This window comes from Aquarana catesbeiana, linkage group LG02 (assembly GCF_042186555.1).
Source record: "Aquarana catesbeiana isolate 2022-GZ linkage group LG02, ASM4218655v1, whole genome shotgun sequence".
Taxonomy (NCBI): Eukaryota; Metazoa; Chordata; class Amphibia; order Anura; family Ranidae; genus Aquarana; species Aquarana catesbeiana.
In genome coordinates this window covers 71,414,687-71,431,224 of record NC_133325.1, presented here as the reverse complement: position 1 = coordinate 71,431,224, position 16,538 = coordinate 71,414,687, and the positions used below count along the sequence as shown (strand labels likewise).

At 42.0% G+C, this 16,538-nt stretch overlaps 1 protein-coding gene across 1 annotated transcript in view; it reads left to right on the top strand.

The window, feature by feature from the left end:
• LOC141126957 (phosphatidylinositol-3,5-bisphosphate 3-phosphatase MTMR2-like) overlaps positions 1-16,538 on the top strand; it is a 90,924-nt gene that overhangs the window by 28,956 nt on the left and 45,430 nt on the right. The window contains exons 5-9 of the mRNA XM_073613042.1: positions 4,057-4,167; positions 4,259-4,360; positions 8,559-8,642; positions 12,849-12,998; positions 15,849-16,037. Of these exons, the coding sequence (XP_073469143.1) occupies positions 4,057-4,167; positions 4,259-4,360; positions 8,559-8,642; positions 12,849-12,998; positions 15,849-16,037 (636 nt within the window). The remainder of the gene's footprint in view (positions 1-4,056; positions 4,168-4,258; positions 4,361-8,558; positions 8,643-12,848; positions 12,999-15,848; positions 16,038-16,538) is intronic.

Here is a 16,538-nt window from a genome sequence, read left to right as displayed (position 1 = left end):
GAATAAGTATTAACATGAAGGGGCTTGTAGAGGCAGAATAAAAGTGAAGTGCCCATAAAAGAGGCTTTTGACACCCAGTGTGCACGAGGCCCTATTCAGTTTTCACCTATTGACCTGCCAGTAACAGACTTCCTGTCCTGGGGTGACAACACTGACAGAGTCTGTGCTTCTGCAGGAGCAGCATTTTCACTCTAAAGCCTCGTACACACGATTGGATTTTCGGCAGGGAATTTTGTGATGACAGACTGTTTTCCTAAAATCCGACCGTTAGTACGCTCCATCAGACAATTGTCCAACTTTCCACCAACAAATGTTGGATGGCAGGCTAGTAAATTTTTGGCGGACAACGGTCTGTTGTCAGATTTTCGTATCGTGTGTACACAAGTCCGTCACACAAAAGTCCAAAGTACAAATACGCATGCTCGGAATCAATGCTCACCAAACACGACATTAGCAGAAGGTGCCCAAAGGGTGGCTCTCGAGAGCTGAAATCCCTCGTAGTACGTCACTACGTTCATGTTTGTTGGCCGACATTTGTGTGCCGTTACTTTGCAAGACAAGTTCCTGACAAAAGTCTGATGCTCTGTTGGCCAACAATCCGATCGTGTGTACAAGGCTTAAGACACAGACTGCTGATTGTGGATTTGTGCTGGCAAGTGTGTTCAGCCATCTATACTTTAACCAGTGCAGCTCTTTGTACGATGTACATCCAAAGAGTGAACTTTTAATCACAAGCTGATGGCTGCAGTAGCAGCCATCAGCTTGTGTGTGTTTTGTTCAGCTGCCTCTCAGCTTTAAAGTGAAAATGATACAGCAGCTCCAAAGCTGCCGATCATTTTTACAGAGCCATCAGCGCCTTTCCCCCTCCCGCCGGCGGCCCACCCTTCTCCCGTGGTTCGTGGGCTCTTCTGCTCTTACCAGTGCCCAGGAACACAACTGCCGGCTAGGGGAGAGAGATTGCTGTGAGACCAAGGCACATGCATGCCTTGAGCTCACATGCAATCGATGAACCGAAAATGATGTCACTTCCAGTTTCAGATGCACCCTTTCCTGGCCAGCACAACCAGGAGACACATCTAACCAAGCCAATCTGTGCTTGGTTAGATGGTGTGAAGGGCAGGGGAGATACTGGGGTCTGTTTGACCCCCAATGTCTCCCTAAAGAGTACCTGTCACCTGCCAAATGCTATCACATAGGGGTTTATTAACTCCTTGTGATAGCAATCAATTAAAAAAAAAAATAATAATAAAATATATTAAAATAAAAAAAAAATGCTGAAACCTTATTTATAATCTGAATATAGGGAAGTTGCAGCTGTATTTCTGGGTGTGTTTACTCATTATTTATAATGCAGATCAGTGGTCTCCAAACTGCGGGCCGGGGGGCCGAATGCCGCCCTTTGCTTGCTTTTATGTGGCTTTTTGGGCATTGTTCCCCCCACTGTCAGCAACAGTGGGGCATAGTTCCTGACGCTGACAACAGGACACTATTCATCCCACTGACACCAATGATGGGACACTATTCCTCCCACTGATACCAATGATGGGACACTATTCCTCCCACTGATACCAATGATGGGACACTATTCCTCCCACTGACACCAATGATGGGACACTATTCCTCCCGCTGATACCAATGATGGGACACTATTCCTCCCACTGACACCAATGATGGGGCACTATTCCTCCCGCTGACACCAATGATGGGACACATTCCTCCCACTGACACCAATGATGGGACACTATTCCTCCCACTGACACCAATGATGGGACACTATTCCTCCCACTGATACCAATGATGGGACACTATTCCTCCCGCTGACACCAATGATGGGGCACTATTCCTCCCGCTGACACCAATGATGGGGCACTATTCCTCCCGCTGACACCAATGATGGGACACTATTCCTCCCACTGACACCAATGATGGGACACTATTCCTCCCACTGACACCAATGATGGGACACTATTCCTCCCACTGATACCAGTGATGGGGCACTATTCCTCCCACTGACACCAATGATGGGGCACTTTTTCTCCCACTGACACTATGAGGCACCGTTTACGTCCACTAACACATGACGTTTTCTATATCTGCTAGCCACAGTCCGGCCCCCCTAAAGTTTGAAGAACAGTAAACTGGCCCTTTGTTTAAAAAGTTTGGAGACCCCTGATGTAGATGGTAGTTGACTTCCTGAAGGATAATTCTTAATTGGGATTAAGCACCCATATGCCTAATGTATAACAGCATCATGTACTACAAAAAAAAACAAAAGCATGTAAAATCTTTTATTCACTATAGTGTGTATGATATTGTATAACCTTTTATGTTGCTGTTCAGGGAGGATCAAAGAGAAATACTATTGAGTCCGCTGGCAGGGCTTTCAGAGTCTATACAAGGGAGGGGTTCGCAAGTAAATAACATGCATAAAATACATTAAATGTACAGCTATGGCCAAAAGTTTTGAGAGTGACCCAAATATTAATTTTCACAAAGTCTGCTGCCTCAGTTTTTATGATGGCAATTTGCATATACTTCAGAATGTTACAAAGAGTGATCAGATATATTGCAATTAATTGCAAAGTCCCTCTTTGCCATGAAAATTAACCTAATTCCATAAAAAAAAACAAAAAAACATTTCCACTGCACTTGTGAAGAAGGCTTCAGGGCGCCCCAGAAAGTCCAGCAAGCACCAGGACCGTCTCCTACAGTTGATTTAGCTGTGGGATCAGGGCACCATCAGTGCAGAGCTTGCTCAAGAATGGCAGCAGGCTGGTGTGAGTACATCTACAAGCACAGTGAGAAGACTTTTGGAGGATGGCCTGGTGTCAAGAAGGGCAGCAAAGAAGCCACTTCTCTTCAGAAAAAAATATCTGGAACAGACTGATATTCTGCAAAAGGTACAGGGATTGAACTGTTGAGGACTGGAGTAAAGTCATTTTCTCTCATGAATCCCCTTTCAGATTGTTTAGCGCATCCGGAAAAAACCTTGTCCGGAGAAGAAAAGGTGAGCGCTACCATCAGTCCTGTGTCATGCCAACAGTAAAGCATCCTGAAACCATTCATGTGTGGGGTTGCTTCTCAGCCAAGGGAGTGGGCTCACTCACAATTTTGCCTAAGAACACATTCATGAATAAAGAATGGTACGAATCATACTCCGCGAGCAACTTTTCCCAACCATCCAAGAACAGTTTGGTGACGAACAATGCCTTTTCCAGCATGATGGAGCACCTTGCCATAAGGCAAAAGTGATAACTAAGTGGCTTGGGGAACAAAACATCAAAATGTTGGGTCCATGGCCAGGAAACTCCCCAGATCTTGATCCCATTGACAACTTGTGGTCAATCCTCAAGAGGCGGGTGAACAAAAAAACCCCACAAATTCTGACAAACTCCAAGCATTGATTATGCAAGAATGGGCTGCCATCAGTCAGGATGTGGCCCAAATGTTGATTGACAGGACGAATTGCAGAGGTCTTGAAAAAGAAGGGTCAGCACTGCAAATATTGGCTCTTTCCATGAACTTCGTGTAGTTATGAAATGCTTGTAATTATACTTCAGTATACCATAGTAACATCTGCCAAAAAGATCTAAAAACACTGAGGGAGCCGACTTTGTGAAAATGTAATATTTGTGTCATTCTCAAAACTTTTGCCCATGGCTACACATATAATCTTATGAAGAGATCTTTGTATAAATGCATGGGTCAACAGGGTCTCTTTAAGCAATAGGTCTCTGGAAGAGAACTGATCGGGATCAGAGTATGGACGCCAGGATTTCATTGTATGGGACTCTTGCCCAATCCAAATTCTGTAGTCAAGTTACATCTGATCTGTTCTGATTGCAGAGAAAAAGGAAAGAATTACTACATTAATTAGCCTGGAGCTGGGCCTGGTAGTAAAGGAACTAAAAGCATCTCAAAACTGCCTCTCATTGTAGGACTCTGAGAATTGGAAGGTTGTGATCTGGGTAGATGTAGCCTTTAAGAACGGCTGTTACTTGTTTATAAATAATGATGGTTCTAGAGCCCAGAATGATCATATTATCTTTTTGGCAGGATCACCGCTTGATATTAGATGCTCCTCTGGGAATCATAAGTCGAATTGAAAGAATTGGAGGAGCTGCAAGTCGAGGAGATAATTCATATGGGATAGAAATTGTGTGCAAGGTAAAACGATGTGTGGTTTGGATGTACTACTTGCGTTGTGTTTTTCATGTTACTTCTCCAAATAATAATGGCATTACTGCTGATTTTCCAGGACATGAGAAACATGAGATTTGCCTACAAGCAAGATGGACACCCTCGCAAAACTGTGTTTGAGAGCCTCATGTCCTATGCCTTCCCATTGAATCACAATTTGGTATGACCTGTCCCGGGGGATTGCAAAGTGCTGTATACATATACAGTGGTGCTTTAAAGTTCCGGACCCTCTTGTACATTTAATAATTCTGCAAGAATATGACCGTGTGATTTGTTTTTCATGTTCTAAAACTAAATATTGAGAACCAATTTAAGGAGTCAAAAATGCAATGCTTGTTCATTTGCTGTATAGCCGCTTGCCGAACGCTCAATAGCAGATTTACTGCTAGAGGGTGGGTGCAGGGTGCAAGTTGTCACAGCAGAAGCCAATCAGTGGGTGCCGGACGATGGATGTCTGCCGGCACCTGTCGATCATTGAGAAAACGCACAGAATGGAGCTCTGCCTATGTAAATAAAGCAGAGTTCTGTCCTGACAGGGGAGAAGTGATAGACTTTTTTTTCCCTGCTTTGCAGAGAAAGAAAATCTATCGCTTCTCTTAGTAAAAGCATCACACATAGTACACACAAACACTGGCTAGGCACACATTTAACCCTTTGATCGCCCTTGCTGTTTAACTTCTTCCCAGCCAGTGTCATTAGTACAGTGACAGTGCATATGTTTATGTATGTTGATCACTGTATTGGTGTCCCTGGTTCTCAAAAAGTGTCTGTTTTCGAATGTCCGCTGCAATATCAAAAGTCGTTGATCGCTGTTATTACTAGTATAAAAAAATAAAATCCTGTACATATCCCATAGTTTGTGGATGCTATAGCTTTTTTCGCAAACCAATCAAAATACGATTCTTGGGATTTTTTTTTTTTACTAAAAATATGTAGCAGAATACATAGTAAAGTACATTTTTTTTTTTTTTATTGTTGGTCTTTTTTTGTTTATAGTGCAAAAAATAGAAAATGCAGAGGTGATCGAATACCACAAAAAGAAAGCTCTATTTGTAGGGAAAAAAAAGTACATACGTTTTATTTGGGTACAGCATCGCATGCCTGCACAATTGTCAGTTAAAGTAACGCAGTGCCGTATAACCAAAAATGGCCTGGTCATGAAAGGGGGTTAAATCTTCCCGGAGGACAAGTGGAAAACTACTGCTGTATACATTTGTATGTAAACCTTTGCTAACTGGTGTGCCCCTCTAGGGAAGTAGTATCTGCAACCATGGACTGTTCGAATCTTGGGCGCTTCAGCATGAACTGGTCGAGATTCGAGCCATGTATGGCCAGGATAAATGTGCCAAGTTGATCAACCGATCAACTTGGGTACAACCAGCCTGCCAGATTTTACCGCGGAACCAAAGTGATTCGCACTGTGTGTGGCTGGCTTAAAGCTGACCACAGTGATGATAGAAGCATCCCCTGTTGTACCTGTTGTATTTTGACAGCTGATTATCAACTGAGAAATTTCCAGCCAAATCCTTTGGTTTTTCAGTGTATGACCAGATTAGGGTAGAACATCCCACACTCCCTCCTGATTATCATCCTATTGAAGCACCTGACCCTAATTTATCCTTCTAATATTTGAACCTAGAGGTTCAAATACTTTTCCACACACAAACTTGTATCTTTGGATCATTTTCCCCTTATAAAAGAATAAAAAGTGTAATGTTTTTTACGCTGTTTTAGGTCATATTTGTGCACAATTATGAAAAATAAAAGGGTTCGCAAAACTATAAGCACTCGTGTAACTGGTTTAAGTCTTTCAAACAGTTTGATTTTGAAATTACTAAATGTAATAAGTTTTACTAGCAAAGTAATTTTACTGCTGTTATGTATTTACAGCTTTAAAGAGCTTCAGTCAAATGTATGAAAATGAAAAGTCAGCAGCTACAAATCCTGTAGCTGCTGACTTTTAATAAACAGGGACTCTCCCAGGGACCCAGCGCTGTCCACACCCGAGCCAGCTTTTTCACCAGTCTTTAGTCCCCGGCGCTGGCATCTTAAAGTGTTTGATAAAAAACTTGATCCTGTTCCCTTAAAGCATGAATAACAGTACAGTGCTTGTGCTGTGTCATTTGGCCCCCTGTATCATGTAAAAAACCTGGCTGATCCTGTCGGGTTTTGCCCCCCTCCCCCTGGAAACTGACCACGGTTTATCATGGCTGCTGAGCCCTGGCACCGTGGTCAGTTTACGTGCCTCCATCATCCACAGCCCTCCTCTGTCCTCTCCCCATCCCCCCCCCCACCTGTCAGTTGTGTCAGTGCCTGCCCCCCCTGCAGAAATAAATGTTATTTTCTGGCACTCGCCTGTCTTCCTTAATGCTATGTTCCCAGTGTATCTGTTTCATTTAAAAAATGCTGTTCTATACTGTATTTCCAAGCGCCGCTCTGCGCTCACGTGACCGGCCGCCTCTCTCCTCTCTCTTCTCCTCCTGGCTGACGCCAGCGGGGGATTCTCGGCCCCTCCCGCTGTAGCTGTCAGATTGGGAGAGGTAGCAGCAGACGGTCAGGTGAGCGCCGAGGGGCGCTCTGAAATACAGTATAGAACAGCATTTTTTTAATAAAGCCGAAATACTGGGCACATAGCCTTAAGGAAGACAGGTGAGTGCCTGAAAATAAAACAGTGGGGTTACAACCACTTTAACTGTGGGTAGCCAGCTGTTACTCCTTGTAGCATCACAGCCGGTTGCCCACTGTGCATGCACAGTTTGTGAATGGTCCTGCAGTCTTCTGGGACCTGTGATGTGTCTCAGAAGGCTGCGGGCAGGGAGGGGGGCAGGCAACTTTGTGGGAGCGGGTAACTTTCAAAACCATGCACCCGCTCCCTCCGCCCAAAGAATATAAAATGTGCCAAATGTTGCAGGGGGGTGGAGGAGGTAGTAGAGTGGAACTTCCCCTTTTGGGTGAGGTTCCGCTTGAAAGGGTTAGTTCACCCTTGTCAAAAAAACTGCCTTTGCAAATAAGGGGTGTCTGTAGATGAAAACAAACTGTGAAGCTCTGACTAAAGTTTAATAATGCCTTTGCTATAGGTGTAGGCCATTTACATTTCTTATGAAGCCTGACTGGAATACTCCCAGGATATTACTAAGTGAGGCCTAGTCATTACTACTCACCTCCACCATCACAGGAGTGAGCTCTCAAACACTGAGCTCAGAGCTACTGCATCAGGGGAGAGAAAGCACATGTGAGGGGGTTTGAATCAGAGAAAGAGCTCACTCCTGTGATGCTGAAGGTGAGCGGTAATGACTAGGCCTCACTTAAGCCAGCCATAGATGGTTCAATGATTTGAACCATCTATGAGCAAGCTGATTGTACCCAAGCCTACAACTACAGCAAGGGCATTATTCAACTTTAGTCAGGGCTGCACAGCTTGCTTTTATCTACAAACACCCCTTATCTTCATAGGTAGTTTTTAAAAAATTTTTTTTTTCTTTTTGTAAAGGTGAACTCAGGCCAGCCTTAGACAGTTTGAGGCTGGGTTGACACTATTGCAAATTGAATGTGGCCTACACCGCATCCAATTCACAGAACATTAAAAAAAAAAGTTTTCAATGGGTATGGTTCACATATGTGCGTTGCATCCACATTGCACAAAATTTGTGTTCAATTTCTAGGTAGTGCGGTGCGAATTGCAGGCACATAATCTTCAATGGCAATGCATCTGATTTGCAGATGTGTTCTCTCCCCCTCCTCCTACACCTCCCCCCCTCTCCCAGGTCAGCTGATCCACAGCTACAACAGAGAGGAACCGATGAACAACTGCTTTTTATCTTCACAGGGAAATCTGAGCTGCAATTCACACCGGACTAGTGTGAACCCAGCCTGAATTTCGGCCGGTTCAGCAGGAACCGGCTGAGATTCGAAACCGTGTGTGGGCAGGCTGAATGTACCAAGTTGATTGATCAACTTTGGTACAGCCAGCCTGCTGGATTCACTGGCGGTCATATCTAGCAGCTGCTATAGCCACTAGCAATAATCACTCTCTTCTCCCAGCTGGAACGGCTTCCTCCCCGCCCACTGGGAGAATACAGTGTCTCAGAAGGAGGGATTCCCCTCTCAGCACTGTCTGTGGCATTTTATTTGAGGTGTAAGCCTAGCTACTTCTTATATAGCCCAGATTACTTAACATCTGTAAGGAAAGCTCTCTTAAGCTGACCAAAGGTGGTTCCATTTTTTTTTCCACAGTTCCTGTTTAAACCATCTCAATTTCAATCCATGTATGGTCAGCTTTAGTATAGTGTTCTTTTGTATTTTAGTATTTGTAGACTTGTTCAAATACATTAATTATAGTAACTGTTTGCCTTTCACAGCCTATGTTTGCCTTTGAATACAAGGAAGCCTTTGTGGAAAATGGCTGGAAGGTGTATGACCCCATACTAGAGTACAGAAGACAGGTACGTAGTATATTTAAAATTCACAATATTCTTGTCTAAAACACAAAAACAAAACAAAAAAAACTCCTAAACATGATTTGTGTCCAAAGTGGCAGCTCCAGTCATTTCTACACATTCTCCTTTCTCTTTCATGGAGCAGACTGATTATTCTGAAATTCTAAGGGGTTGATTTACTAAAACTGGAGAGTGCAAAATCTGGCACAGTTGTGCATAGTAGCCAATCAGCTTCTAACTTTCAAATGTTTCTCTTTCCAGTGTTAGTAAATTACCCCTAAGTGTCTTTGGCAGTCCTTTGCCTCCTTCTTGCCAGAGGCTGCCATTTTGCTGAAGCCCAGAGCCCCCTCGAACAGCAATAATACTTTAGGCTGTCAGCAGATCGTACTCTACAACTTGTGCACAGTGCCAAAAATAGAGAGCAACTGAGTATGAGCAGAGCAAGACACAAGACAGTGCATTACTGGATTTAAAACAGTATAGGGACTTATTTTGATCGTTTTACATAGCTATACCTGTCTTTAGCAGGACTTTTCTGACTGAAGTTCCACTTTGAAAAAAAAAAAAAAAAGCTGTTGCTATAACTGCTTAAAATTTTTAGCTGGAGTTAAACTTTAATTTGTCTCTTACTTAACGTGTGTTTGAAACTACATGGACCCACGTGCATCCTCCATCCATGCTGTCTCTGTGCAGCCGCTGCATTCCAATTGGCATCAATGGGACTGCCTGCACAGGAATGCACAAAACATCTGTGCTTCCCTGTGTGGGTAAACACTGCTCTGCACAGGTGTACACCATGTGTGATCGAGGCCTAGGGCAACCCTGTGCACAGGGAGACAACACTTCTACATTTAGATCGGATGTTAATTGCAGTCTATGAACAGATTATAATTTAGGCTAGAATTTGTTGGTGAAAAAGGGAAATTGTCTTCTGCATTCAAGTGATACTCAGTGGCAGCCAGTCCATTAGGAGCGCCCGGGTGCCGCCCCCCTCGCTCCAGGTCACCCCCTATATGCAATGGATGCATGAATCTATCCATGGTCGCCGCGGCCATCCCCTATTCATGCGTTCAACCCCTTTTGCAGGTGTCGTGCTTATGAGGATAATTTTCCTGCATGGTATTTATGATTGAGTAATTTTTAAACGATAATATTTTTAAGATACAGGATCAATCAAATATGACCGCAGTCTAAAAATATGAAATTCATTCACCAGACATGTAATCATACAAAATAGTTATATATTGGTTAACAAAAACAAACGTTACATAAAATTAAAATACTGATTGTGCTACACAAAATTAAGAGTGTTGTACCTTTTGAAAGGACACAGCAATGATAAACTTCCCAGACATATAACCATACAAAATAGTTGTATATAGATTGGTTGACAAAACAAATGTTACATAAAATTAAAATAATAATTGTGTTACATAAAAGCTTTAATATCAATTGAAACACCCGCGAAATGGGAGTGTAGTACATTTTGAAAGGACACAGCAATGATAAACTTCCCTGTAGAATTAATAACCTTATAAAAATGACAATAAGACAGAATGTCTGTTTTTCACAATTTCAACTGTTGCTATACTGCAGGTAAGTAAGTGGTTAACAACGTGAAATAAAATTAGACGTTTGTTATGCCAATAAAACGGAAACTGTGCAAATGGAAAATATTGAAAATTGAATCTTTTAGTGAAAAATCTAAAAGGCGGTTACTGATTTGAGGGAAATAGTTATTCAACTGTATAATAATCAATAAGTAAATATTTAAGATAACACAAATGTATATAAGGTAAAAACCAACACGACATAATTACCCGTTCCAAAATAGCTACTGGTCTAAATTGCTGGTTACCAGAGTTTTTAGAATGGTTGCTGTGGCTTTCAAGATGGCTACTCTTAAAGAGGAATTGCTTCTTGCGACCTCCGAGTTTCAAAACATAAGGTGTTCAGGCATCTTCATGAATGTAGAGGTATGAGTTGATGAGTGGAGTGTGTGTGTCTGCATGTGTGATTGAGTGTCCTCTCATGGCATCTATCCTGCTTCTAAATACCATGTTTAGACAATAGGATCATAAAAAATATAATAGGCTCAGCCCAAAAGGTATGACTTCTTTTCCATTGGTTGGAAAAAAATCTAATGATTAACTTTTTTGTGAATTCAGGTAATATCACCTTCAACCACTAGGCATGTCTGAGGGCAGAAAAACGTGTTCTGAACTATCTGTTAAATAATATTTTCTATTTTCATAATGTGTATCTGTTTGTATATTGGTTCTGATGAATGAATATATGTATATATGTATGTGTGTATATATATATATATATATATATATATATATATATATATATATATATATATATATATATAATATTTATTCAGGGACTCTGGTAACCGATACAATATACAATACACTCAGTATAATTTTTGAATAATCAATATCGCATAAAATGATTATCTATTTGGATAAACGTATAATTCTTGTATATCCTATGAATACTTATTTATCTTGGAACGACACATACTATATGTACATTTTTATGCAGATGTAGTCACGATTTATGTCTTTCATAACAATGATTGGTATCTTAAAACAATTCTTACTTCTAATTTGATCTACATCAAAATGTTATATTTTTACCTTATGGCAGAATGATCATTAGGTCAGTAGACACTAAAGTCATAATTGTATCTATGACCTGGAATATAATATATAATTTGAATGACTTATAATCATATGTATTTTAAAATATCACTGAGTAGACAGAATGCTGTCTCTCAGAAATGTTTGAAATTAACTTTGTTCAGTCTCAATGAATATTTAGATAGATTTTAGCTGTATAAACAATTCCTAGAGTCTAAACAATGGGTTCCGTTAGATATCTGCATAGATGGTATGATTTTCAATAAACAATTGCCCTAAACATATAACCAAAATGTAATAATTCCTTTTAGGCATATTAGGCACATTATGATATTCATTATAGAATGTCCATAGATATAGGTGATATATTTGGATTCCTACATAGTTTAGGATTTTAAGTAGACAAGCCTGATATCTATTAACTCTTGTCTCATTTACAATTCTTAGAAGCGTCCAGCTGGGTAAACACCCTCCACAATTTTCTTGTAAGACATTGTTTGATAGTGGCTCGTCTCACCTGGGAAAACAATGGCGTTTGCTGGGTTTCCCATGCTTTATTGTTGCTTCAAAGCTTCTCAAATGAATCTTGTTTAGAGATCATAAAATATACTTTTTGATCAGACAATCTATGTACAGATTTATAACTGAGTGATAAGAACACAGCATGTTCTACTTTTAAAAAAATTCTCACGCGACCGCCCTGGGCTTAACTTCTGTCTTGAGGCCTGACTTTGCAACCATATGTTCCCATCTTTAAACTTATGAGAGATGGTTATTTCTTCATCATAATTACAACACCGGGCACGTGAATTACAGCGGCCAGGGTTGTTTTTTTTTTTTTATTTTTTTTTACACCTGATTAGAGCCAGAGGTTCTAATAGGATTCAAAATAGGGTGGGCTCGGGTCGCAGAAAATGCGAACGGAGCCCACCTAGGTGTGTTACAACAGCAAATGAATATACTGTTGAAACACTTATCCCTAATCCGGCCAATCAGAAGCGTGTGTGAGACCCGTTTTCCGATTGTCTGAAAAGAGAAGACTCCCGATTGGCCGCCAAGGAGGAGGGAGGAAATGGAAGCCGTCGCCGTGATGACCCATGGAGAGCAGGAGAATGGGAGGCCGCCACCGCCGAGCAAGGGAAGCCGCCGGTAATGGGGTAAGTGCTACAGACCGGGAGGGGGGGTGGTGGCATACAGTTTGCCGCCCCCCCAAAAAAAAATTTCCACCGTCCACCACTGGTGATCCTTTATGGTGGGGATCCTCATTGGTTTCCATACCAAATAGGAGGGCTGAAGTATTACTTTGTCCTCACAAGAGCCCAGTAACATGTTTGCTTCTCTTGATGTCAACTGTCAAGGTAAAGTCACAGTGAACGCTTCACCTCTTTTTAATGTATTGGTTCTCCTGTATAGGTCCTCTAATCTCACATGATGGCTAATATAGTCGCTATCAATATTAAAACACAAATGCAGAATATCAGTTCAGGAGTTAAACATCACTATTGTTTAATTTCCTTTTTTTTTTAATCAGTTTGTAACAATGCCTCAATGTTATATTTTTTAGGGGGTGCCTAATGAGAGTTGGAGAATTACAAGAGTAAACGACCGATATGATCTTTGTGACACCTACCCAGCCACTCTGGTCGTCCCAGTAACTATGTCTGATGATGAACTAAGGAGGATTGCCGTATTCAGAGCAAATGGGCGTATACCAGTAAGACCAGTGTCTCTTCTGGTTAATTATACAGTACTGTTCAAATTCCCCCATAAACACAGTGTTGGGGGAATCCCTCCTGGCAGGGTTGGAGGGGGGGGGGGAATGGGGAGCCATCCCTGCTGGGAGAACACAGTGATTATTGGTAGCGGCTATAGCCACTGCTCAATAAATTGCATCTTAACAATACGACATACTGGTTGTACCCAAGATGATTGATGGATCAGCCTGCCCTTGGTTCAAAGCCATCTATGGCCGGCTTAACATGTTCCAGAGGGTGGAACCTCCCCCCCTTATCCTTTAAATAGTGCATTGTGCATCAATTACTTTATTTCTCAGTCTTGATTTCAAACACCTCTGCCTAAAGCCTAGTACACACAGGCCGAATATCCAGCGGCATCGGCCGGTTCAATGGAAATCGCCCAACATTTGGCCCGTGTTTACTAGAGTCGGTCTGTCGAAAGGTCTGCCGATCAGCGCTGACCGGAGTGTTCTCGGAGAGTTGGCGTCCTCCTCTCAGAACACAGTAGCAAAGCAGGGGAGATCACTGTACTAACACCGGATAGTTAGTACAGCGGCTTCTTCAGAGGTGTCAGTTTTTTTTTCCGTTCAACCCTACTGGGTTGAACAAAAAAAACTACTGGTGTGTACTAGGCTTAAGCCATCCTGCAATGTAATGGATCAAAGTTCAAGCTTCCCCTATGATCCAAACTAATTTCCTGCCCTGAGGACCAGACATTTTTCCCTGTTCATTATCCTCTTGGGCACTGGTCCCCTCACTGCCCGTGTGGGTTTTCCTTCCTGCCTCTGGAGCCTATGAGAGTGGACCTGGTCTTAGCAAGTGTTACCTCTATCAATAAGAGATGTCCACATTGTGCAGGTAATGTGATGTGGACAACCCAGGAAGTAAACAGAAGAAGAGAGAAGGATCATTGCAAGACTGTGGCTTCTGATAGGTAAAATGGGTATCTGGTTAGGTTTTTTTTTTTTTTTTTCATATATAATGTGGAGAACAGCGACGCTCTTCTGAGTGCAGTATATTAAAATGATTAATGATGAATTTATTAAGATAAAAAATTAAAATAAGAATTAACTCACAGGGTAAGGGTTAAAATGGCTAGTCACAAGGGGAGGCTCGCTCTGTAGTCCTGATCCAGATAGCCGTCTGTGATATAACTGAATGTGGGGAACAGGGCCAGCAGGTACCCGGTCTGAGCATGCGTGCTCCTTCTTTAGCCTGAAGAAGGAGCACGCATGCTCCGAACACGCACCTGCTGGCCCTGTGCCCCACATCCAGTGACGGGGAGACGACTGCCACCTTGACTCGAAGCCTTGGAAACCCCTGCAGCTAGCGAGACAGCAGCAGCATCCCACACCGCCGGCTATCTGGATCAGGACTACACAGCGAGCCTCCCCTTGTGACTAGCCATTTTAACCCTTACCCTGTAAGTTAATTCTTATTTAAATTTTTCCTGTTAATAAATTCATCATTAATCATTTTAATATACTGCGCTCAGAAGAGCTCTGAGTTCTCCACATTATATATCTACAGAGATGCTTCCTATTCCACAGCTGGCTGCACCTCTAGAGTGCTATATACATCTTTAACCCATCGAACTTGTTCTTAACCCATTCTAGCCTGAACTTTCTAGGGTCCAAGCTACCCCCAACAACTGGATTTTATGATCATAATCACCTTTACCTATAGTTTTGTTTCCCACCCATCCATCTCTCTCCAAGTGCCACTATACTCCCCCCCCCCCCCCTTTTTTTTTTTTCATACCAGCTGTTAGAGGGGATGGAAGGGGAGGTTGGGGGGTCGCTAATATCCTGGAGCTGCACTTTAAAGTGACTTGGACTCGTTCCAGGAAACATACCTGAGACATACTGAAGTCGGACAAACTATCCTATAAATGTGGGCTAGAAAAGTGTAATGCCCCGTACATACGATCGGACTTTACGACAACAAAACCGTGAAATTTTGTTCGAAGGCTGTTGGCTCCAACTTGTTTTGCATACACACGGTCACACAAATGTTGGCCAACAATTACGAACGTAGTGACATACTAGACGTACTACGTGGTTTTTCAGCTCTTTAGTTTGGTGAGTGTTGATTCGCACTTTTCTTTTTGCGTTTTTTCATTTAGCGCTATTATTATTCTTGATATCACCTGAAAAAAAAGCCTTTGAAAATTCGTTTGCAATAACTCCATCAGTATCACCAGCAAAGCAGCTTCATTATTATCCCATTAAAGAAGAAGAGAATTGTGCGCTGCATTTGGAGATTTCCTAATTTGCCACGTCACGAATGTTAAATCTCCATTACGAACGCTAGTTTACAAGACCGGCTGTATCTGCTTATGAGCATGCGCGGGCATTTGTCCGACGGACCTGTGTACACACGATCAGAAATTCCAACAACAAAAATTTGTTAGCGGAAATTTGAGAACCTGCTAGCCAACATTTGTTGGTGGAAAGTCCGACAATAAATGTTTGATGGAGCATACACACGGTCTGACTTTCCGCCAACAAGCTCACATCCAACATTTGTTTCGGCAAATCCGATCGTGTGTACGGGGCATTAGACTTAATTCTATACTATGTTCTCTCATTCAGCAACTCTGGCAGAGTCAGAGCGTCGGAATCACAGCCAGTAAACTAGCCTTCTTGCACTTCTTTTCAAACAGGTTTTGTGCTTTTGTCCCAGTGTAACTCTGGTGCTGCATTGTCCACAGTTCCTCGAGATATGAAGGGACCCCCAAATTAAATTCAATTCTAATGTGTTGGAGCGGTTTGTTATGATCTGGGTCACTAAACTGTTTTTTTTTTTTTTTTTTTTTTTTTTTACAGGTCCTCTCTTGTATTCATCCGGAAACTCAGGCTACTATCACACGATGCAGTCAGCCCACTCCAGGGGTCACTGGGAAGAGGTGTAAAGAAGATGAGAAGTACCTCCAATCCATCATGGATGCCAATGCGCAATCCCACAAAATCTTCATTTTTGATGCTAGGGCTAGTGCCAATGCTGTGGCTAATAAGGTAGTATTATTTATTTACACACAAAGTTACCCTGCCCGAGATGCATGGCTAGGCACCCTTGGTTATATTATAAGTAAATCCCCATTTTTTATTTTTTTTTAATAAATTCTATTTATTTAGATTTTCAATAAAGGAATACAAAACATAGTGACACTGTGTTATGACAGTGCCACCAAAGAGGCTGCACAGGGCCAACATAACACCTCAAAGATTGCTATCTAACAAAGACCTTCTAACACAACAACCCAAAAGTCTCACCCCCTCTCCCCCTTCCAAACACTAGCTCAACTGACAACCCAAGACGTTAGTGGTAGGATGAGGAGTGCGTCACCTATCCTTGTTTAATGTGATAACCTTTCTTATAATATGGTACAACCATTGGGACTAACGCAGGGAGATTGAGACATAAAACCTTCATATTCTAACTAAGAGGAGCAATATACCTAGACCTGGAACTTGCTCAGGAGCATAGATATATATTCCTGAACATGTGGATCACCC